This window comes from Cetorhinus maximus, chromosome 30 (assembly GCF_964194155.1).
Source record: "Cetorhinus maximus chromosome 30, sCetMax3.hap1.1, whole genome shotgun sequence".
NCBI classification, from domain to species: domain Eukaryota; kingdom Metazoa; phylum Chordata; class Chondrichthyes; order Lamniformes; family Cetorhinidae; genus Cetorhinus; species Cetorhinus maximus.
Window position 1 is genome coordinate 21,272,911 of NC_135908.1, and position 24,614 is coordinate 21,297,524.

General features: G+C 43.6%; 1 protein-coding gene across 3 annotated transcripts in view; it reads right to left on the reverse strand.

Annotated features, from left to right (window-relative positions):
- Positions 1 to 24,614, reverse strand: part of malt3 (MALT paracaspase 3) — a 113,821-nt gene that overhangs the window by 49,940 nt on the left and 39,267 nt on the right. For 2 of the 3 annotated variants that reach the window (XM_078532591.1, XM_078532594.1), the window contains 5 exons: positions 12,457 to 12,592; positions 11,789 to 11,967; positions 10,277 to 10,376; positions 5,515 to 5,562; positions 4,630 to 4,683 (listed from right to left, as the gene is read on the reverse strand). In XM_078532591.1, coding sequence (XP_078388717.1) covers positions 4,630 to 4,683; positions 5,515 to 5,562; positions 10,277 to 10,376; positions 11,789 to 11,967; positions 12,457 to 12,592 — 517 coding nt within the window. The remainder of the gene's footprint in view (positions 1 to 4,629; positions 4,684 to 5,514; positions 5,563 to 10,276; positions 10,377 to 11,788; positions 11,968 to 12,456; positions 12,593 to 24,614) is intronic. The other variant, XM_078532593.1, reaches the window with a different exon arrangement.

The following is a 24,614-nucleotide window of genomic DNA, read 5'->3' on the forward strand; positions in this document are numbered from 1 at the left end:
GAAAGGTGTAGGGAGAGAATTCCAGAGCTTGGGGCCTTGGCAACTGATGACACGACCACTAATAGTGGACCAGTTGTGGTTGGGGATGCACAAGAAGCCTGAAACTGAGGCGTGGATATCCTGGAGGGCTGTGGGGTCGGAGGAGATTACACAGGTAGGGAGGGGCAAGGCTGTAGGCGGATTTGAAAACAAGGATGAAAACCTTAAAATCAACTGAGAGCCAGTGTAGGTCAGAGAACGCAAGGGTGAGATAGAAACGGGACTTGGTGCAAGTTAGGACACGGGCATGGATGACCTTAAGTTTACGGAGGGTAGAATGTGGGAGACCAGCCAGGAGTGCATTGGAGTAGTCGAGTCTAAAGGTATCAAAAGGTACAGACGAGAGTTAAGTACAAAGGACCCTGATTGTAGATGACGTACAACCAGATGAATAGTGCATCTGTGCGCCATCCACCCATTTCCACCAGGTACTGAACGCCCAGTCAAAAAGATCCCTCGTGCCCACAGACAAAACAGCCTAAGATACGTCCCAATTTTTTTCTTAATGGGGCCAGAGGGAGCAGCCTTTGGCACACAAACTCGAATCCAGCCAGCCTGTCTGAGGCCTACCCCGACTCAAGACCACCTCTCTCCTTATGCTCGCCCTCCTCGGGTTCTGGCTGTTGGCCAGCTCAACATGGAAGGGGGCTGATTTCCTGCCCTCCCAGAACTGAAGAGATACAACCTGGCAGCCAAAGCTGACCAGTGGGAGGTAAATGAGGCTCTGGTCGATGAATGGATTCTCTAAGTTGATTCCTGAGATGAGAGCATTGTCCTCTGAGAAAATATTCTTCAGAGTTTAGAAAAATGAGAGGTGATCTCATCGACATGTATAAAACTCTTAGAGGGCTTGACAGGGTAGATGCTGAGAGGCTATTTCCCTATGGAGAGCCTAGAACTAAGGGTTATAATCTCAGGATAAGTGGTCAGTCATTTAAGACCGTGATGAGGAGAAATTTATTTACTCATAGGGCTGTGAATCTTTGGAGTCAGAGGGCTGTGGATGCACAGTTGATTATTATACTCAAGAGTGAAACCAATGGGTTTTTGGACTCCAAAGGATTCAAGTGGGAAAATGGATGGGAAAGTGGGATAAATGTAGACATTCAGCCATGATCTTATCGAATGGCAGAGCAGGCTTGAGCTGTCCACGCCTGCTCCTGTTTCTTTCAATTTTATCCTCCCGCTGGGAAGAATGGGATAGGTGGCAGGGCTCCAAGTCAGCAAAACGTGTGAGATATTAGGATAGCAAACTCTTTCAGACAGAATCACAAAAGGCCATTTGGCCCGTCGGGTCTGAACTGGTTCTCCTGAAAAAGCATTCTACCAAGTCCCACTCCCCTGCCTTATCCCCGTAACCTCGCTCTTTTCATTTAGCAATCCAATTCCCTTTTGAATATCTCGATTGAACCTGCCTCCATCACCCTCTCAGAAAGCTCATTCCTGACTCCAACCATCCTCTGAGTGAAAAAGTTTTTCCTCACATCAGTTTTACTCCTTTTGCTAATAATTTTGGGTTTGTGCCCTCAAGTTTTTATTATTCGTTCATGGGACGTGGGCAGCATTTATTGCCCATCCCCAATTGCCCTTGTTCAGAGGGCATTTAAGAGTCAACCATATTGCTGTGTAGGCCAGACCAGGTAAGAAGACAGATTTCCTTCCCTAATGGACATTAGTGAACCAGATGGGTTTTTATGACAGTCGGCAATGGTTTCATGGTCACCATTAGACTTTTAATTCCAGATTTTTATTGGATTTAAATTCCACCATCTGCCCTGGTGGGATTTGAACCTGAGTCCCCAGAGCATTACCCCTGGGTTTCTGGATTACCAGTACTAGTGACAATACCACTATGCCACTGCCTCCCCTATGTGGGAAGCTCTTGGTGGGAAGTTCTTGTTGCTACATTCATTGGGAACAGTTTCTCACTATTTACCCTGTCCATACCCCTCAGGATCTTAAATGCCTCTATCAAGTCTCCTCTCAGCCTTCTTTTCACCAAGGAATACGGTCCCAATCTCTCCAATCTATCCTCATATCTACAATTGTTTATCCCTGGAATCATTCTTGTGAATCTCCTCTGTATTCTCTCTCAAGCATGGCGCCCAGAACTGGACGCAGTACACTGGATGAGGCCTAACTACTGTCTTATACAAGTTCAACATGACCTTCCTACTCTTGTACTCAATGCTCCTATTAATAAAGCCTAAAATACTATATGCTTTATTAACTGCTCTCTCAACATGCCCTGACATTTCAGTGACTAGTCTGAGGTCCCTCTGTTCCTGCACCTCCTTTAGAGTTTCTCCCTTTATTTTGTACTGACTGTCCGTATTCTTCCTGCCAAAATGAATCAGTTCACACTTCTCTGCATTGAACTTCATCTGTCAGTTGTCTGCCCAATCCACCAACATGTCTATGCTCTTTTGAAGTTCAAGACTATCCTCATCACAGTTGACATTTCCAGATGAAGGGTCATATGGACTCGAAGCGTCAGCTGTATCCCTCTCCGCAGATGCTGTCAGACCTGCTGAGCTTTTCCAGGTATTTTTGTTTTTGTTTCCAATCTTCATATCATCTGCAAATTTTGAAATCATGCCCTGAACACCACAGTCTAGGTCATTAATACATATGAGGAAGAGCAAGGGTCCCGACACTGACCCCTGGGGAACTCCACTACAAATCTTCCTCCAATCTGAAAAACAAACATTAACCACTACTTGTTTCAGATTTCCAGCATCTGCAGTATTTTGCTTTTACATTAACCACTACTCTTTGTTTCCTGTTTCTCAGCCAATTTCTTATCCAAATGCCCACTTTCCCTTTTACTCCATGAGCTAGAATTTTGCTCACAAGTCTGTTTTGTGGCACTGTATCAAATGCCTTTTGAAAATCCATACATACCACATCAACAACATTGCCCCCATCAACCTTCTCTGTTACCTCATCAAAAAACTCCAGCAAGTTAGTTAAACATGATTTTCCCTGAATGAATTCATGCTGGCTTTCCTTAATTATCCTGCACTTATCCAAGTGATTATTGATTTTGTCTCAAACTATAGTTTAAAATTTATATAGACAGTAAAACTTAATTGTGAGTAACATGAAGGGAAGAACTAATACAAAAGGCTCATGGCAGACAGTGCAGGTTTGTAAGTCTGTTTTAGGCGGGAAAGTTAAGGCTTCCTGGCCACAACTTTATTGCGTAAAACCCACGTAGTCAGGTAGAGATATTTCGCTTCTAAACCCTGGGTGTATGACAATTCAGATCAGATGATTTCCTTTTCATTAACAAGTGGATCAACATTCAAAACATAACAAAGCAAAAATTTATTTTCTTTATTCTTTCATGGGATGTGGGCATCGCTGGCAAGGCCAGTATTTGTTGCCTATCCCTAATTGCCCTTGAACTGAGTAGATTGCTAATCCATTTCAGAGGACAGTTAACAGTCAACCACATTGCTGTGGGTCTGGAGTCACATGTAGGCCAGACCAGTAAGGAGGGCAGATTTCTTTCCCTAAAGGACTTTAGTGAACCAGATGGGTTTTTAAAACAATCGATGAAAGTCGTTATGGTCACCATTACAGAGACTAGCTTTGTATTTTAAAAATAATTATTATTCAATTACGGCATGTGGGCATCGCTGGCTATGCCAGCATTTATTGCCCATCCCTAATTCCCCTTGAGAAGGTGGCGGTGGTCTGTCTTCTTAAACCACTGCTGTCCCTGTGGTGTAGGTACACCCACAGTGCTGTTAGGAAGGGAGCTCCAGGATTTTGACCCAGTGGCAGTGAAGGAACAGCGATATATTTCCAAGTCAGGATGGTAAGTGGCTTGAAGGGGAACTTCCAGGTGATAATGTTCCCGCATATCTGCTGCCCTTGTCCTTCTAGATGGTAGGCTTTGTGGGTTTGGAAGGTGCTGCCCAAGGAACCTTGGTGAGTTCCTGCAATGCATCTTGTAGATGGTACACACTGCTGCCAATGTTTGTTGGTGGTGGAGGGAGTGAATGTTTGTGGATGGGGTGCCAATCAAGCAGGCTGCTTTGTCTTGGATGGTGTCAAGCTTCTTGAATGTTGTTGGAGCTGCACACACCCAGGCAAGTGGGGAGTATTCCATCACACTCCTGAGTTGTAGATTGTGGACAGCTTTTGGGGAGTCAGGAGGTGAGTTACTCACCGCAGGATTCCTAACCTCTGACCTGCTTTTGTAGCCACAGTATTTATATGGCTAGTCCAGTTCAGTTTCTGATCAATGGTAACCCCCAGGTTGTTGATTCCAGGTTTATTAATTAATTGAATTTAAATTCCACCAGCTGCTGTAATTGGATTTGAACTCATGCCCCCAGAGCATTTAGGCAGCACCTCTAGATTACTAATTCAGTGACATTACCAATACACCACCCTCTTTCCCATTTTAATGGATGAATAGGCCTTTAGCCAGGGGTTTTGGACATGGAAGCTGTGGTTTGCAGTTCAAGGATAGGCAGCTTTCAACAGGAACAGGTTTACCAAAGGAAAGGCTCCCCGCTTTCTTGCTTCACACACACACAAACAAATTCAGATTATTCTAAGCATTCTCAGCTCTACCTGGCTTCCGGCAGACAGTCGGGGACTTTGCTGTTACCTTCCTCTCACCAGAGCCTGAAAATGAATAACAGCTCATTATTTCATTCATAATAACATACTAAATCCCACCTGGGTCTTGAAACAAACCTCAAATGAGGAGCACCCCATGAACCAGCATTATTCCTTTCAGTGGTGACAATTAAGGGGTGATTTAATAGAAGCACTTAAAATAATTTTAGTTTTTATTTAGTTAGGGTAGTTGACAGGAATGATGTCCTCTGGTGGGAGAGTCCAGAACAAGGTTAACATTAGAAGCTGACCATTCAGGAGGCAGTAACAGGAAGCACTTCTTCACACTAAGTGTAATGGAAATCTGGAACTCTTCTCTCCAAAATGTTGTTGAGGTTGGGGGTCTATTGGAAATTTCAAATTTGACATTGATGGATTTTATAAGGCTGTTAAGGGTTAAGGAACTAGGATGGCTAGTTGGAGTTTAAGATACAGGTCAGCCATTATCAAACTGAAAGACAGAACGAGCTTGAGGGGCTGCATGGCCTCCCTGTGTTCCCGGGTTCCTTTTCACCATTAGGCCCAGGTTACAGGGATGACAAACTCCTTGCTCTCTGCTAGTTGTAAGAATCCTGTTTGAAGTGAGCTTGGAAGCTCTCATCTTAATTTATTGAGCCACTGGTTTACAGAATAAAAGTATGATTAACCCAATAAAAAATACAAACGACTCTAAGTTTGACAACGGAATGGATTGGGCAGTGGACACACTGGGCCAGATTCATGCCCTAGTTTTAGGTGGAAGTGCCAGACAACCCTTGCTAATTTTAGAATTGGATCTTTAACACTTTATTTCATCAATGTATATTGGAAATGCTCTAAGAAAACACTAGTTCTTACCTGTCACCCTGAGGGAAGGTAACGATACTGCTATAGAGATGTTTTCAACTGTAAGAGAGAAATAGACGAGATTAAATTTCAAAAATTGGAAGCGGCTCACAGATATACCTAGAACAGGAACATCAGAAAATGACAGAACTAATCAGGCTATATGAATATAGATTTAGTTTTTTATTGGACATTAATCCAGGACAAAACAACCCGATGATTGTCACCCCCTCTACCACCTTCAACATTCACTCCCTCCACCACCGATGCACAGTTGCAGCAGTGTGTACCATCTGTAAGATGCACTGCAGCAACTCACCAAGGCTCATTCGACAGCACCTTCCAAACCCACGACTGCTACCACCTAGATGGACAAAGGCAACAGGTACACCCACCACCTGCAATTTCCCCTCCAAGTTACACACTATCCCCATGTGGACATTTATCGCCATTTCTTCATTTTTACTGGGTCAATGTTCTGAAACTAACAGCACCATGGGAGCACCTTCACCACATGAACTGCAATGGTTCAAGAAGGCAGCCCACCACTGCATTCTCAAGGGCATCTAGGGATGGGGAATAAATGCTGGTTTTGCTCATGATGCCCACATCCAAAGTAGGAATAAAGGAATACACAGGTTAAGATCAGTGTTAAAAAGCACAAATGAATTTCATGCAGATGTATATACCCTACAGTCTAAGTGTGAATCAGAACTTTTATACAAAACATTTCTGCTTTGATTTGTAGTGAATTTTATAATCATTGCGAGGAATGTAATACTTCTTCGGTTTTTAGTAGCTGGTGTCAGCAAGCATTAATCTCTGAGCCAGGCACAGTATGGTTTTGCGGCATAGTAAAGCCAAATTTATGCTTCTCAGGCCAGCACCTTTATGTCCGTTATAAGAAAGTTTAGATAACAAGCAAAGCATGCTACGTGTTTTTGTCCCAAGCTTAAATGAAAAGAACCTGTTTGACATTTTCATAAATCTCACACCTGCCATCCTTGGATCCTCTCTAACTGCCACTGGCAACTTGGTGATAATTAGCTTGGAATTATGAATCTAGAACATCTGTAATACTAGTGTGAGATATATGTCAATCACATAACAGCCAATTTGCACACAGCAAGCTCCCACATATAGCAAAGTGATAACGACCAAATAGTGTGGTTTGTAGTAATGGTGATTTGAGGGTCAGGATAGGTGTGATGCAAAGATTGTGACCCTGTCCAAGAACAAGGGCGACTGTAGCTATTGCAACAACAGTTGAGGCATCTCCCTGCTGAGCATCGTGTGTAAAGTATTTGCTTGTGCTGCCCTCGTCAGGCTGCAGATCCTGGCTGAATGCATCTATCCTGAATCCCAGTGTGGTTTCAGAACTGGAAGATCCACAATTGACATGATCTTCTCAGTCCATCAACTACAAGAGAAAAGCTGTGAACAAAGGAGGACATTATATAGTCCCTTCTAAATGTCACCAAGATATCTGCCCACGTGAGCAGAGACAGTCTATTAAAGCTGAAGAGAAATGGCTGTCCTCTGAAGCTGCTCAATGTGATCTCTTTCCATGACAACATCATGGATAAGGTCAGCCATGATGGGGCAACATTAGAACCCTTTGAGATCTGCAGTGGGGTCAAACAGGGCTGTGTTCTGGCACCAACACTCCTTGGCATATTCTTCTCTTTGCTGCTGATGACCCTCAGATCATCTACAGAGGGTGCCTATTTACATACCAGAACTGACGGAAAGCTGTTCAGCTTTGCCCACCTGAGATCCAAGACTAATGTGCACCAAGTCCTCATCAGAGAGTTGATTTACGCTGATGATGCCGCACTAACATTCCATACCGAGGAGCACCTTCAGCAGCAAATGAGCAGACTTTCTCACACCTTTAAAGAGTTAGTTTGACCATCAGCATCAGGAAGACAAATGTTATGGTTCAGGATGTTGCCATACTGCCAGCTATCAGCATTAACAATGTGAACTGGGGGAGGTTGTTGATAGCTTCACATATCTAGGCTTCACAATCACCAGCAATCTGTCACTTGATGCTGAAATAAACTCATGTATCACAAAAGCTGCAGCTGTTATGCCCAAGCTGAGTAAGAGAGTGGGGAACAACAGCAGCCTGACCAGGAACACCAAACTGCGAGTCTATCAAACCTGTGTCCTCAGTATACTCCCCTACAGTGATGAGACCTGGACAACATATGCGAGGCAGGGGAAAAGGCTGAACAGTTTCCACCTTCGCTGTCTCAGGCGTATCCCCAGCATGACCTCTGCGCTGATTCACCATGTTCATCAGATGGATGACGGCCATATACCCAAAAACCTTCTGTACAGTGAACTGGCCACTGGGTCATGACCTCCTCAGCATCAATACCTCTGCTACATGGACACCTGCAAGTGAGATATGGAGATGGTGGACATTGACACTGGCAACTAAGAGGCAGTCACTGACAGCCGTGACCTCTGGAGGATGACTCTTTAGAGGGGCATTGGAAAAGAAGAGCGGCAAGGAGCTCAGCTGGCCCAGAGAAAACAAAGGCCAGTGAATCGTGCACCTTCTCAGCCCACTGCCTTCCTCTGCAGCAAATGTGGCAGAGACTGCAATGCCAGAGTGGAACTCCTGAGCCACACCATGTGACCTTTAACACAGTTGACCACCACTGTGCAAACCACCATCTCATGAGACTGAAGGATGCCAATGATTGAGTGTTAAATATTGGCCAGGACACTGGGGAGAACTGCTGTACCCTTTATCTGAAATAGTGTCATGGCAAGTTTTACATTTACCTCAAGAGGGCAGACTGGGTTTCACTATAACCCAAAAGATGGCACCTCTGGCAGTGCAACACTCTCTGTCTCCCTCCCTTTTTAAAACAAAAACACATGTTCAGAAGTGTATGTGTTAAGATGACTTGATGTAAATGCCAGTATTGTGATTGCGACCCCTCAGACCTGGGTGCAATTCACCCTGGACTTGTGACATGAGGGATCTACTGACTGTAACCAGACTTGACTCAGTTTCTGGGCACCAGTCCAGAAAAAAAATGTCCCCCCCCTTCTCCTGGATGAGCAAAGCAACATCGTCCCATTTTATAGACATTAAAGTAGATGGAACACTCTGTATTATAGAAAGATGATTATTCTAATGAACATAAATAGAGTGGGGATATAAAAATAAGGCACCACAAAATTCAATTCAGTTCCCGATCATCACTGCTAATATCTTATAGAATATTCATGGTTTTCAATTTAATGCTAACGCAACATTTTTCTTGTTCCAAACACTAATACAACGATGGAGGGAAAATAAAATCAGAAGTGAGTCACTATGAGATGTCCTTAGTACAGGTGGTCAGCTAATTAAGGAGTTACCTAGGCCCAGTAGGATGTTCCTAGTGTTATGGACAGGAGGGAGATTAAATTAAACAGCCCTGATTTCTCCACCCACTACCCACCCATAAACAGAAAGGTGTTTTTGATTTTTGATTTCCCTCTTTATAAGTGGTGGCGTATTTTCCTCAACCCTTCAGTTTTGAAGTTATTTAACTTTCTATTAATAACCCCACAGCAAATTCGAGACAAGGTCAAATAATGCAGGAAGGGGTTTCGCAATGTCTGCCCCTTTTGCATTCATACAACAAAAGAGGAATAAGGGAAAGAAAGCGGCTCAGGGCAAAGACCACAATAAAAATAAGAATTATGGTTTCACGTGAGGCCAGAGTCCAGAATCAGTGTCCATGGAAGGTTCTTTCAGGTGGCTTTGACTGGCAGAATTCCTGGTCTTGGTCCTAGGAACTCAGTTGCAGGTTGGGTCTGTTGAAGATGCAGCAAAATGTTCTTGTATCCTGGGGATTAGTTCACTCTGTAGGGGAAATACAGGGTTCCTTCTGCAAATCAGACTCAGAGAGATGAAGGTTAGAGACAGACTGCTAGCCTAGAGTCCGGTTTTCTCTTCCGAGGTTAAACCACAACTGAAGTTAAAATTCAACAGCTGTCTAATTACAGGAATTCAAACAGCTCAAGCCTCAGCCGTGTGACAGGGTGGTTTTGGGTCGAGCTTTTCAGCTAACAAGGTGCCTGGTTGAAACCCATTGTGTTTTGGAGCAGGTAATGGTGGGGCCATTAGCACAACATTGGAGATTAGGCGTCACAAATAGCTCTACCTTTGTTCACAGCTGGCTGGTGCAGACTTATCGTCTACAAATCCTTTGTGTTGGCTTGGCTGGAATGTTTATACAATTCAAATCAGATTCCAGGAGGATGATGAGGCAGCCTTTGTCCATTGGAACAGCTCAGAATTTTCCAAAACTCCGAGCATGCAACCACTTTTATCAGCCCAGCAATTGTCCATTTTGAAAAACAGAAAAATAAAATAATTTTATAAAGTAGCCAGGCTGATGTAGATATATATATATTTTTCTTCCTGTCTCCTGGACTGGATATTAGGGAAACACTCCGTGACTGAATTCCAGAAAAGCATGGCCTTCGATTATTGGTATTTACAATCACTGTCACAACGCAGAGGTATCCCGAATCTCGTCACTGCCTGATGGTAAGTTCCAGAATATTTGACCCATTTTTGGGGGGAGCTAAATAAGTACATTAGGAGAAAAGGATAGGAAGGAATATAGGGACAAGGTTAGAAGAAGAGGAGTGAGAGAAGGTTCATGTGGAGCATAAACATCAGCTGAATGGCTGTAAATTCTATGTAATTCTATATAATTCTGTGACATGTTAGCAACAACACTGTGCCAGTATTTACCTATGCTCACAGCAGCCGCAGAACTCCAGCACTCCTGCCCCCGGTCATTGGTGACTGAACACAAGTATGTCCCATGGTGTCTCATCTCAGCCGTGGCTATCTAGACAGAGAAAATAAAATGTACCTTTATCAATAGAACCTAGACAGCCACAGCATCTAACTGGTCACAGTTTAGTGATCGCACCTTTGCAGGCTTAATTCCCTGTGAGGAAATTTGTTGATGTTCACGCGGAGGGTACAGGCCAACACGTAATGATTGGGGCAAATGGTCTGTTTCCTTTTTTATTTCTGATAACTAGAAGGCAACCATAAAAAGGGCCATGGGAATGAATGAAAAAAACATCCCCAATTGCCCTCGAATTGAATGCCTTATCTGGCTATTTCAAAGGACAGTTAAGAGTCAACCACATTGCTGTGAGTTTGGAATGATGTGTAGGCCAGACCAGGTAAGGATGGCAAATTTTCTTCATTAGAGAAACAGATGGGTTTTTACAACAATCAATGATAGTTTCATGGTCACCATTCCTGAGACTAGCTTTTTAATTGTAGATTTATTAATTAAATTTAAATTCCACCAGCTGTCATGGTGGGATTTGAACCCATGTTCCCAGGGATTTAACCTAGGCCTCTAGGCTACCACTAGGCCACCGCCATCCCCTTGTTAGTAGTTCATGGTTGACCTATATCTTAACTCCATCTACCTGCCTCAGATCCATCTGCCTAATAAAAACCTATCAATCTTAACTTTAAAAATTTCAATTTGACATCCAGGCTCAACAGCATTTTGAGGGAGAGAGTTCCAGATTTCCACTACCCTTTCTGTTCCAAAGAACTTGTGTACATTAAGATGAAAGCAAAATACTGTGGATGTTGGAAATCTGAAATAAAATCAGAAAATACTGGAAAAGTTCAGCGGGTCTGGCAGCATCTTTGGAGAGAGAAACAGAGTTAACATTTTGAGTCCCTATGACTCTTCTATGGAGCTGAAGCAAGGTAGAAATGTGATGGATTTTACACTGTTTAGGATGGGGCAGAGCAGTTGGAGCAAAATAGAAGGTCAGGGATAGGTGGGAGCCAAGGAGAGATTGACAAAGGGAGTGTTAATGGTAGTGGCAAGGACTAAAGAAGGTGCTGATAGCAGCAAAATGTGTTAATAGCAGAACAAGGATGAGCGCTCTGAGAAAGCACACAATAGAAACAAGTGACAGATGGCCTTGTGGGATGGGCGGGGAGGATTTGGGGAAAAGGGATTAAAAAATATGAATAAATAAAAATAAATAAATAATCCTGCAGCTTTACACCAAACAAATATTCTCACACCATTCAACAATGCACTCTAGACCAATCAAATACTCTCACCCTTCAGCTCTAGGCCAATCAAATAGTCTTGTACTAATCAGTACTTTGACAGGCAAACCACACACTAAGGCTCCTTAGCAGGGCTGTGTTTAGACCAAACAATTGCTCTTGCATTCATTGGCAGTTAGTAAAAGACATAATCTGTTAACTTACCACAAAATCGACTTTAGTTTGGTGAGGTAACTGAATGCCATTTTTGTACCACTGGTATTTTGGAGCAGGAATTCCAAATGCAACACACCTCAGGGATGCTCTCTGGCCAACTTTGACCCTCAAGGATTCAGGCTGTAGTCCAATCACTGGCTCTCCCCGCCATCTGTGAGGTAATGCTGCTATCAGGGTAAACAAAAACAATACTTATAAGAAAAGCAAAATACTGTGGATGCTGATTAAACACACACAATATGGAGTTGCCACGTAAAAAGCCAACCTATCCTTTTGTTTACAAATAATGATGGACCTACAGTGTATTGCCAGACGTAGCAGGACAGAGAGGAGTCTAGAACCTGGCTGGAGAGGTTGAAGATTCAACTTATTGTGGGACAAATTGAAGGGGAGCGACCCCGAGCTATGCAAACTTCTGAGCAGAAAGTCCGAGGGCAACACTGGCAAAGACCACTCTTCAAATGGGGGAAAGGCACATGGTGAAAATTGCCTTAAAAGGAAAGTGATCGTTTTCCCTCAAAACAAGAAGCAACGCAAACAAAAGCTTGAAAACTTTTGACTTATAAGAAGCAAAAGCAGCAACAAATTATCTCACAGTTCATGAAGCAGCCACTAATTCCTTTGCGATAACCAATTATAAACGAAGGAACCATTACCAGATCTGATAAAATGAACTTTGACCTTTGCCCATTTGCTGAATACACACTGGTTCTGCTGATCATTGACTCGGCACACGTAGATTCCACTCTTCCTCTCATTAACAAGCAGCACCGAATGAACGGCCCCGACAATCTGTAACCAACATAGAAAGCAGCTAAAAGTACGAAAAGTACTTTGAAGGACAACTCCCGACATCATCAACGTGACAAGAAGCTTTTAACAGGTCAAGAGAATGAGCCAAAGCTGAAAGGATCTCCAAAGTCAAAATCAACTGCAGGCTTTTCAAACTCACATTTAAAATGTGCTGCAGGACACACCACTGACAATGCGATGGCATCAATCACTTCTTTGCCTGCACTTACATTTATATAGTGCTTTTTATGCAGTAAAAATGTCCCAAGGCATTTCACAGGAGCATTATCAAATCAATTTTGACACTGAGCCAAATACAAAATATTAGGATGGGTGACCAAAAAACTTGGTCGGAGAGGTAGGCTTAAAGAAGCACCCTCAACAGAGGAGAGGTGGCGATGGTTTGGAGAGAAATTTCTAGAGCTTAAGGCATTGGTAGCTGTCAGTATGGGCGACAGTGGTGAAGCAATTAAAATCCCATTTGTATTAACAAAATAAGGCAAGCCTGCCTTATCTTTGCACTTTTATTCTTTCAACAGAAACAACTTACCTAACAGGCAGAAGACAGAGATAATAGCAAAGAACTGCGGATGCTGGAAATCCAAAACTAAAACAGAAACAGAAATACCTGGAAAAACTCAGCAGGTCTGGCAGCATCGGTGGAGAAGAGCACAGTTGACGTTTCGAGTCCTCAAAACGTCAACTGTGCTCATCTCCGCCGATGCTGCCAGACCTGCTGAGTTTTTCCAGGTATTTCTGTTTCCATTTTTGTTTAGGCAAAAGACAGAAGTCATTACAATATGAACTCTTGCTGTACATGCTGCAGTGTCTTCACGAACAGTGTCTAGAAGCATAGAGAAGTTATGCTGCAGAAAGAGGCCATTCAGCCCATCATGCCAGCCAAAAAAGGGAAAAGAAACTAGCCGCTCATTTTAACCCCACTTTCCAGCACTTCAGATGCAGATCCAGGTACCTTTTAACTATGGGGAGGTGATTGCGTAGTGGTATTGTTGCTGGACTAATAATCCAGAGACCCAGAGTAATGGTCCGGGGACCTGGGTTCGAATCCTGCCGATGGTGGAATTTGAATTCAATAAAAATCTGGAATTAAAAAGTCTAATGATGACCGTGAAACCATTGCTGGTTTTCGTAAAAACCCATTGGATCACTAATGTCTTACCTGGGTACTTATCTGCTCTGGTGATCTACATGTGACTCCAGACCTCTGATCAAGAGCAATTAGGGATGGGCAATAAACGCTGATCGCTAGCCAGTGACGCCCACATCCCATGAAATAAAAAAAAGGCAGGTAGTACTCGTCAATCGGTTTTCCGTTTTGGATACTGGTGAGGAATATTGGTGCCTCTTTAAAATATACCCATGACATATTACCAACATGCAGCGCAGTCTTATTGGCAGTTCAAGTGGCACAGAAATAGTTTGAACTGAACTGAGTTCAAAACAATGCAAGATTCAAGGTCTCCACAGATAGAGGTCTGCCAACGTATTCCTCATTTGATCAGGAGAAAAGTGCATCATTTTTGCTAACAATGGATCACTCAAAAGTGTCAAACTGATGGACTCTGGAATGATTTGTTTTAAGTCATTACTCCATAAGCTCTCAAATATGTAAAGATAGCCTTGCTAAATACCTGTTCAAGTAGACACTAGCTCATTAAAATCAGCCAGAAACAAAACTGGCTTTAACTGTAATCTACCCTGGAACTAATTATTTTAGAAGAATGTTGCACCTACACTCACCCAAACAGGATAACTTTGTAAAGGCAAATAGATCATGAGACAAAAAAAAATTAACAGAAGAGAGAGGAAGATATTGTTGAGTGGGCAAGGGGGGTGGTTGGAGGGCAGGGGGAGGGTGCTTTTTACAACCACTGGATGTATCAAAGCATACAAACATACGAATTAGGAGCAGGATTAGGCACTCGGCCCCTTGAACCTGCTCTGCCATTCAATAAGATCATGGCTGATCTAATTTTAACTTCAACTTCACATTCCTGCCTACCCCGATAACCTTTCACCCTCTTTATCAAGAATCTATCTAGTTCTGCCTTAAAAATATTCAAAGACCCTGCTTCCACTGCATTTTGAGGAAGTTCCAAAGTCTCACAACCCTCAGAGAAAATTTTTTTCCTCATCTCTGGTCTTAAATGGGTGACGCTTTATTTTTAAACAGTGACCACTAGTTCTAGGTTCTTCCACAAGAAGCCACCCTGTCACGTCCCCTCAGGATCTTATACATTTCAATCAAGTTGCCTTTTATTGTTCTAAACGCCAGCAGATACAAGTCTAACCTGTCCAGCTTTTCCTCAAAAGATAACCTGCCCAATCCAGATATCAATCTCGTAAACCTTCTCTGAACTGCTTCCAATGCATTTACATTGTTCCTTAAATAAGGGGACCAATACTGTACACAGTACTCCAGATGTGATCTCACTACTGCCTTGTATAACTGGAGCATAACCTCCCTACTCTTATAGTAAATTCCCCTTGCAATAAACGATAACATACTAAGTTGAAATGCTCAGAGAGCCAGTGCAGCCATGAAGGGCTGAGTAGCCTCCGCCACACTGTAACAATTCTGTGAGCTTCGCTAATTACTTGCTGCACCTACATACTAACCTTTCATGATTCGTGCACGAGGATACCCTGATCCCTCTGCATCTCAAGGCACTGCAATCTGCTTCTTTTTATTCATCCTGCCAAAATGGACAATTTCACATTTTCCCACATTATACTCCATTTGCAAGATCTTTGCCCACTCACCTAACCTATCTATATCCTTTTGTAGCCTCCTTATGTCTTCTTCTCAATTTAGTTTCCTACCTTATCTTTGTGTCATCAGCAAATTTAGCATCCATACTTCATCCAAATCATTTATATAATTGTAAAGAGTTGAGGCCCCAGCACTCGTCACATCCTACCAACCAGAAAATGACCCATTTATGCCTTCTCTCTGTTTCCTGTTAGCTAGCCAATCTTCGCCTATCCATGTCAATGGGTTACCCCCTACACCATGAGCTTTTATTTTCTGCAACAACCTTTCATGAGGCACCTTATCAAATGCCTTCTGGAAATCCAAGTACAGTACATCTACTGGTTCCTCTTTATCCACAGCACCTGTTACTTCTTCAAAGAACTGCAATAAATTGGTAAAACATTATTTCCCTTTCACAAAACCATGTTGACTCTGCCTGATTACCCTGAATTTTTCCAAGTGCCCTGCTATATCAGCTTTAATAATAGTTTCTAAAATTTTCCCTATGACAGATGTTAAGCTAACTGGCCTCTAGTTTCCTGCTTTCTGTCCCCCTCCCTTTTTGAATAAAGGAGTTGCATTCACTATTTTCCAATCTAATGGAGCCTTCCCTGAATCTAGTGAATTTTGGAAAATTAAAACCAAAGCATAACTATCTCACTAGCCACTTCTTTTAAGACCCTAGGATGAAATCCATCAGGAACCGAGGACTTGTCAACTTTAAAGCCAATTAAGTACTTTTGAAATGTGACCACTGTTGGAATGTAAAAAACATAGGCCCGGATTTTCACAGAATCTGAAAGACTCTGGAGCCATTTAAAAATGGCACATGAACCCAATTCAGAGATTCCAGCTCCCATTCCAGGTGTCCCCACTTTTCACTGGCAGCCAGCCCTCAATCCCTGATCTGACCGGCTCCATTTGGTGGTTGGGGGGTGCGGGGGGGGGTGGCGGTAGGCATCTCCCAGACCCCGCAATGTTCATGGAGTCAGGGTAGCTTCCCTATGTTTGTGGTTAACAGCTGCTCGAGAGGAGTCATGAACCATAGTCTGGATTTGGAAGCATTTTGAAAGGTAACTTCAAAAGGACTTACCCCATGCCACTTCCATGCCCATGGCCCCCTCCATTCCAACTCAGTGCCAACTCATGGCCCCCGCCTACCCCATAGCCTCTTATAGCCCCCATGCCAACTCATGGTGCTGCCATGCCAACTCATGGTGCTTCCATGCCCATTCACCCAGTATACACTATGTATAGAACCAATGAGCCATATAGTAACAATGGCATGTACTGAATTGCACAGAAAAAAAAAACACCCATTCACAAACATTCTTTTGAAAAAAAACTGCTGCTCCTATAAGCCTATAAAAGTGTCAATCAGACAGACCATTAAAGCATCAATAACAGCAGCTCCAAATACTTCACGTCTCTTAATCTTATACAAATAAGCTTTCAGACATTGATAAAAGAAATAATCTTTTTCGGAGTCTGGGCTCTCAGTTAAGCATGCATAATGAGGCCATCCAGTCCGACCAAAGAGTTCTTATATTTGCCCCAGAATTATACAAGGATTATCTTAGTAGGGGTTGTTTTGATAACTGGAGAGAACTATTGATTTTGCTTGATTGACAGCTTTGTGTGGTTATAATAAGTTGTTCTTTTGGTAATCTCTTTTGTCATGGCATGGAAGGGCCATGCGTTGGCATGGAGGAGTAAAAGGGGATACGGGAGTGGGTGCAGGCATGAGTTGGCATGCTTTGCAATGTAGGTGGCATGGAGAGTGGGTGGGGGGGTGGTTTAGGGGGTGTGGGCTAGAGAGCCTAACAGCCATTAATACAACTCTGGCAATGTCCCAGAGAACTGAGGCAGGCCTCCTAAGCAGCCTACATCAGCACTTGACTGCTCCAGTGACCACCTACTCGCTGCATCCAGGGTTGGCAGTCCTGACTCTATACAGCACCCACCCCGCCCCCCCCCACCCCGAGCGAAGATTGCAGCCTTCAGGGGCCTTTTTACTGAGGTGGGTACAGCAAGTCAGGAAATTTCCTGATTCAAGCTATCTGCCTCAGTACCGTAAATCCAGCCCCAGCATCCAATTTGCACACAGCAAGCTCCCACAAAGACCAATGTGATAAAGACCAGCTAATCTGTTTTTGTGACGTTGATCGACGGATAAATACTAGTCACGACACCAGCCAGAATTCCCTTGCTCTTCGTGGCATGAGATCTTATACGTCCACAAGAGAGGGAAGACAGGGGTCTCGTTTAATGTCCCATCCAAAAGATGTCACCTCAGACAGTGCAACACTCCCTCAGCACTGCAGTGGAGCATCTACTTTGACTTTTTTGTGCTCATGTTGGAGTGGGCCTTGAACCCAAAGTCTTGTGACTCAGAATCGAGAGTGCTACCCACGGAAGCCATAGCTGACACTCTGATAATGACAGCGATAGCTGGAGAATATGTATACGTGTAGCATGTGTATGAGCGTGAACGGGAGAGGGTATTTCTGGGGAAAAGACCAACATGGAGTTGACATTTTAGTTGTACACTCTGATGACAGAGAGGTAGAATGTTCAATACTGTTTCACAGGATAAAGAGGCTCACGCCTGAAAAAGGGAAAATGCCAAGCTGAGTTTACTCGTTTAGAGAGGGAGGTGATTATGTAGAACAGACAGTAGAAAAATAAGTATAGGAAAATTTAAATGACAAATTAGCATTAACATATGAGGGAGGGGAGCTTAAAGAATCTTTGGCCAGGATTTTACTGCCCCACTGTGGCACGTCTCCCTCCCAGCGGATGTGGCGAGCTATTTAAATCTCCATTCAGTTCGGCGGGACTGTAATATCCCACTGGGTGGGAGGGACTGTAAACTCCTGGCCTTGGTTTCAGCCCTGTCTGGACAGACTTTCTGGTTCTTCACTTCCCTGAGTTTGTATTCATCTAAATGCCCTCTTAAACCTCAACTCGCAAAACTTTTTTCACACCTGTATTTCAGTAAATAGTACAACATTAGTACTATTGCCCCGATTTTAACCCCCCGCACCTAACACCAGGATGTGTGAACTAAAACATAGACAGCATGGTGCTCCCTGGGTCCATGCAGCACACAGATCACACACCATTTTAGCAGGGATAATCCAGTGTGAGGGCCCCTGACCCTGGCAGGTAACAGTGTCACTGACACTCCAAGTCACAGTCTGATGACCATTCAGATCTCTATGGCTTTTTAAAAATTGGCGGCAGCCAAGATTGGAACTTTGGGGTTGCTACCAGGGAAACCCAGCCTTGACGAATAGGCCCAATAAGATAGGGGCCTCTGAACCCTACAAAAAAAAATCTCTCCTGCCTCCAGCTTGTACGATGGCCCTGGTCACCACTCTCCCTCCCCTAACTAAACTTTACCAGGGACTGTTCCCATGGGTCCACATCAGCAGCCTCCTGCCACTCCAGCCTGCCGATGTCGGTTCAGAGGTTCAGAAGGCAGTCTGAACTGACTTATTTAAATGAAGCTCAGGATGATCTGGGTCTTATGTCAGTGAACCTGACAGATGACCTACTAGAGTTAAAATCAGTGACTAGGTATATGTTTTATAATGTGTGTTTCTTGTGTTAAACTCAATAAAGAAAAAAATACCTTATAATTACTGGAATACTCCTCCAATGATAGCAGGTTTCTGGTTTTACAGTTCCTTGTGTGAATAGTTCCATGTGAGTCATACTGTATGTAAACTGGATTGATATTTATATACTTAAAGGGCCCATTGTACTAACTGAGTCAGTCAGGGGCTGAGAAAACAAGAACATATTCTGGTCATGAATCAAAGTGCAAACATCTGGTAGGTCCAGACCTATCCTTTAGTTGGGGATTTTAGATAGGCCGTATTGTGAAGTGAGTAAAAGCTGTAGTCACCGCATTTCCTGCTCAAAAGGGTGAATACCCCCATCAGGATAATTTCAAAAGCACAAGTATATTTTTTAATCTAGTATCACTTTCTGAAGATATCTTGCTATCTTTTAAAACTAAAATTGCTGGATGGAATTATGAGGCATCCTCCTGGTTACGCTAACCATTGTTATTTAAATAATGTGCGGTGATGATTTCCCTGAATGAGCTATTGCCATGATTCAACACGTAAAAGGAACAATCTTGTATTTATTGAGCACCTTTCACATCCTCAGGCTGTCCCATTGCTTTTTACAGGCAATGAAGTACTTTTGAAGCATTGTCACTGGTGTTATGTAGAAAACACATTAGCCAATTTGTGAACAGCAAGATTCCACAAATGGCAATGACTAAATGATCTGCTTCTTGCGATGTTGGTTGACAGATAAATGAATAAAAGAGACACCCGACATCATCGCGCAGTTGCATGATATTTCAGTCGGCGGGCGCACGCGAAAGGCCTATTAAGGTGATTAATGTATTAATTAATCTGGATTTTTCGCTGCCCGTCCAACGTTATGGTTGGTGGGTGGGTGAATCGGCCAGGCGGCCTTTGGACTTTTGAGGAAACCTCACCCAAGAGCGGGATGAGGTTTCCGATATTAATTTTTAAAAAACGTTTGGGACGAATTTTTATAATCTATATGTTTAAAGTGAGTGAGTCCAATGTGTGGACATTTGTTTCTGCATTTAAAATCTTTATTTGATGGTTTTAAATTCTTTGGCTCCCTGAGGCAGGTCTCTGCCTTCAGGGAACTTTCGTTACACGCTCCCCTGCACCCGCGCTGACTTCAGCGCTCACCCTCCTCCCGCCCCCACCCCGGCAGCGCTGAGCCTGTGCGCCTTTCATTGGCCAGCCAGTGTGAAATCGTGGTCGGGGAGCCGATTGCGGGTAGTTTCCCAGCCGCTCCCAGGCCCACCCAACGACCTCAAAATTCTGCCCCAGATGAACTTCTCTGCTCTTCTTTGAAATAGTGCCATAGGATTCTTTACGCTCACCTAATTTGGCTGACAGGGCCTTGCCTTAATATCTCACCTGAAAAACAGCATCTCTGACAGTGCAGCACTGCTGCAGTTTTGCACTGGAGTTTAAGTTGCGAGAATTGGACTTGAACCCACAGCCTTCTGATTTAAGAGGCAAGAGTGTTACCTGCTGGGCCACGAATGACAACTTGGTTCCTTCTTGTGGGGGAACTTGACTGAGATTTATTTGATGCTCCCTCTTTCTGAACACTTATTTTGTTGGGACATTGTGGAGAATGGGTTATCTGGCCTCTATCAACTCATTGCACAGATTTCAAGCTAAAATTCAACATTAGTGCAGAGCATGTAGGCTGGATTCTTTAAGGGATGATCTAATCCACTCACCCACCATTATCAGCCAATCATCACTATTTTGAGTATGTGACCCAAACTAAAACAGCCCTTAAGGGGAGATAGTGGTATAGTGATAATGTCAGTAGACTAGTAATTCAGTGGCCTGGGCTAAGGCACCTGGGAATGTGGGTTCAAATCCTGGAATAAAACCTGGAATTGTCGTAAAAATCCACCAGCTCCACTAATGCCCTAGAGAGAAGGAAATTGGCCTCCTTACCTGGTTTGGCCTACGTGTGACTCCAGACCCACAGCAATATGGTTAACTCTTAACTGTCTTCTGACCTAGCAAGCCACTCATTTCAAAGGCAATTAGAAATGGACAACAAATGCTGGCCTTGCTAGTGACACCCACATCCCATGAAAGAATAAAATTGTCAAGACTCTGCTTTTCATCCAATTGCAGTGCGGGATCTTTTAGCCTAGAGATTTAATGGTGCTGAGTCCAGTTTTCAGGTTCTGAATGGATGGTTTAGCCTCCAGTTGGAAGGGCAAGAAATGCAATTTGTTCAGGAAAGCAGGTCAGTTGGTTTAAAAGGACCACCACAAGCAGTCACCAAAAACAATTTACTGACCATTTTCTGTCTGCACTCTTCGTGTCTCAGCTCCCCCCACCACCCGCACCCCCCTCCCATATCTCCACCCTCAGCATTCACCCCCAACCCCCTGAAACCACCCCATTTCTGGGTTTCCTCAATCCTACTCTTCAGACTGGGTTCTTGTCAGATCCCCTCCCCTAAGGCAAACCACCAATTAAAAATGGAGAGAAAATGTTGGAATTTTAAAAAAGTCGTTTCATGGGATGTGAGCATTGCTGGCAACACCAGAATTTGTTGCCCATCCCTAATTGCTTTTGCACTAAGTGGCTTGCTAGGCTATTTCAGGGGGCAGTCAAGAGTTAACCACATTGTTGTGGGTCTGGAGTCACATGTAGCTGGACTGGTTAAATATGGCAGATTTCATTCATTAGTGAACCAGATGGGTTTTTACGACAATCAATGATAGTTTCATGGTCACCATTACCGAGACTAGCTTTCAATTCCAGATTTTTAAAAATTAATTTGAATTTAAATTCCATCAGCTGGATTTGAACCCATGCCCCCAGAGAGTTTTTCTAGGCCTTTGCCATGACCACTATGCCACCATAATACAGAGCAGAGGGGGAAAAACAAGTTAAGGTTTTTTGGGGTAGGCTTTTCCTCACACCTAAATCCTCGCAAATGGTAAGGAACTCACATCTTCTGACTTACACGTTGCCTATTTTCATTCTCCAGCCTGGACTGCCTCACTCTTATTTACTGGAGTTGGTGGTAACGGGGAGGGGGGGTGGTGGGGCATGGACTGAGAAAGCTGGACTACTTATGCTCAGACTGCTGAAACAATTAAAAAGGCAAGTGGAGAATGAAAGCATAAAAGCAAAAAACTGCGGATGCTGGAAATCCAAAACAAAAACAAAAATACCTGGAAAAACTCAGCAGGTCTGGCAGCATCTGCGGAGAGGAGCACAGTTAACTGACTCATGCGGACTCGAAACGTTAACTGTGCTCCTCTCCACAGATGCTGCCAGACCTGCTGAGTTTTTCCAGGTATTTTTGTTTTTGAAGTGGAGAATGAAACTTGGCAACATCTAACTAGGAGGTAAACAAACAGCCGTACAAACAGTACTTTGAGCAGTGTTTGTACTGCAATACGGGCATTGAGGGATGTGGGGGAGGGGGACAAAAATAACACAAAATACCAGGAATTAGAAGAGGGGAGATTTGAATAATTTATCTCTCATATTTCCAGTTAATATGCTGCATTACCTATCAGTTAAGTGTTACCACATCAAAGAGATTGTTTGTGCACTTAGGTCTTAAGATAACAAATACAGGAAGGCCTGCCTGATCTGAACAACCACAGTAATTCAGATAAGGTCATTAGAAACTTGAGCAGGCTCCTAACATTGTCATTGCTTTGTACACACCATAGCATCCATAGTATAGCTTTATTTCCAAGTTACTGACTTAATATTGCCCCCATACATTGGTTTGCCCAGGTGCGATGGTTCATTGACAGCATTCTCTGCCTCTGATAATGGGTTCATGCCCCACTCCAGAAACTGGAGTACAAAATCTACGCTGAAACTCCAGTGCAGTAATGAGGGAGTGCTACACTGTCAGCGATGCCGTCTTTCAAGTGAGACGTTAAACTGAGGCTCCGTCTGCTCTCAGGCGGACATAAAAATTCCATGACCACTATAGAAGAGAAGGGGATTCCTCCCTGGTGTCCTGGCCAATATTTATCCCTCAATCAACATCACTAAAATAGACCATCCGGTCATTGCCACATTGCTGTTTGTGGGAGCTTGCTGTGTACAAATTGGCTGCCATGTTTCCTACATTACCATAGTGACTACACTTCAAAAATACTTTGGCTATAAAGTGCTGTGGGACATTCTGAAAGCTTGGATATAAATTCAAATTATTTTTCTTACTCAAGTTTTTCTCATCACCTGACTGAGAAGCCAAGTACACAACCTGCTCTCAAACCTCTGTCACTCACTCACTGGGCACTGAGTGCAGTCCCTTCAATTCCTCAGCCCAGACTCCTGCCTTCCCACCCTCAGGGTGGCAACTGGGAGCCTGTTGGGACTGAGAGAAAAACATGCCTACAGCCAGCCTGCCTGTGGAGAGGGAGGGACAGAGAAAGGACTGTAGGCCCCCTGTTTCCAATTCAGACCACTCACTAATAGGGGATGTAGCAGAAAACCACATCATCCGAAAAATCTTGCCTAAAGAGTAGCCTCAATCTCATTTATCCATCCTGTACCCAAGTCTCACTTATTCCCCGGCCCTGTTTTTGCATGTTGAAATAGTTTCTTCTCCAGGGGTGCATTCCACAGCCTCATTGTTTAAAAAAAATGGTTTCTCTTGCTCCCTATCATGTCCAAGTGTAGGCCCCTTGTCAGTGATTGTTGTTGATGCAACTCCACAAGCATCGCTGCGCGTGCTCACTAGACACCTCATGAACTCAGTAACATTGGAAACAGGAGTTGGCTATTCAGCCCCAACTAACAGCTACTCAGAATTGCTGTTTGTGGGATCTTGCTATGTGATAATTGGCCATCACAAAACAGTGACTGCACCTCACGAGAAGTTAATTGGTTGTGAAGCACATTGGGATGTTCTGAGGATATTAAAGGTGCTCTCTAAATGAAATTCTTTCCTTTCTTTTCCTTTTATGTAATTTTTTGATTTATATGCGCTGGGGTTGTTTCACACCGTATTGTCAATTTTAAATGTTGTATATCGTCTTCTCCGATCATTTTCCTTTATGAGTAATCATCGTATCATTGGGAGACTCTAATCAACACTGTTCTGAGACGGGGAGGGGGTGGAGAGAAATGTTGAACTGAGGCTGACAATTAAAGCAACTCGCGTCAGCTCACGAGTAACACCAGGACTTAAAAATGAAGTCAAAGCTTTAAAACGATATTGATGTCAATGTACCCTCTAGAACGATCCCAGCGATAGGTTTGGTGGAGAAGCTGGGGCTGTTCTCCTTGGAGAGAGGAGATTATGAGGAGATTTGATAGAGGTGTACAAGATGATGACAGGTTTGGATAAGGTAGACAAAGAAAAGCTGTTCCCATTGGCTGATAATACAAGAACTGGGGATACAGATTTAAGGTTTTGAACAAGAGATGTGGTGCGGGGGGAATGTAAGGGGAGAGCAATTTTTACGCAGCGAGTGGTAATGACCTGCAACCCACTGCCTACACAAGGTGGTGGAAGTGGAGGGGAATGATTTCAGAAGGAAATTGGATGGGCACTTGACGGAAATAAAATTACAGGGATACGGGGATAGAGCGGGGGAATGGAACTGACTAGAGTCCTCTACAGATGGCTGGCATGGACCCAATGGGCTGAATGGTCTCCTTCTGT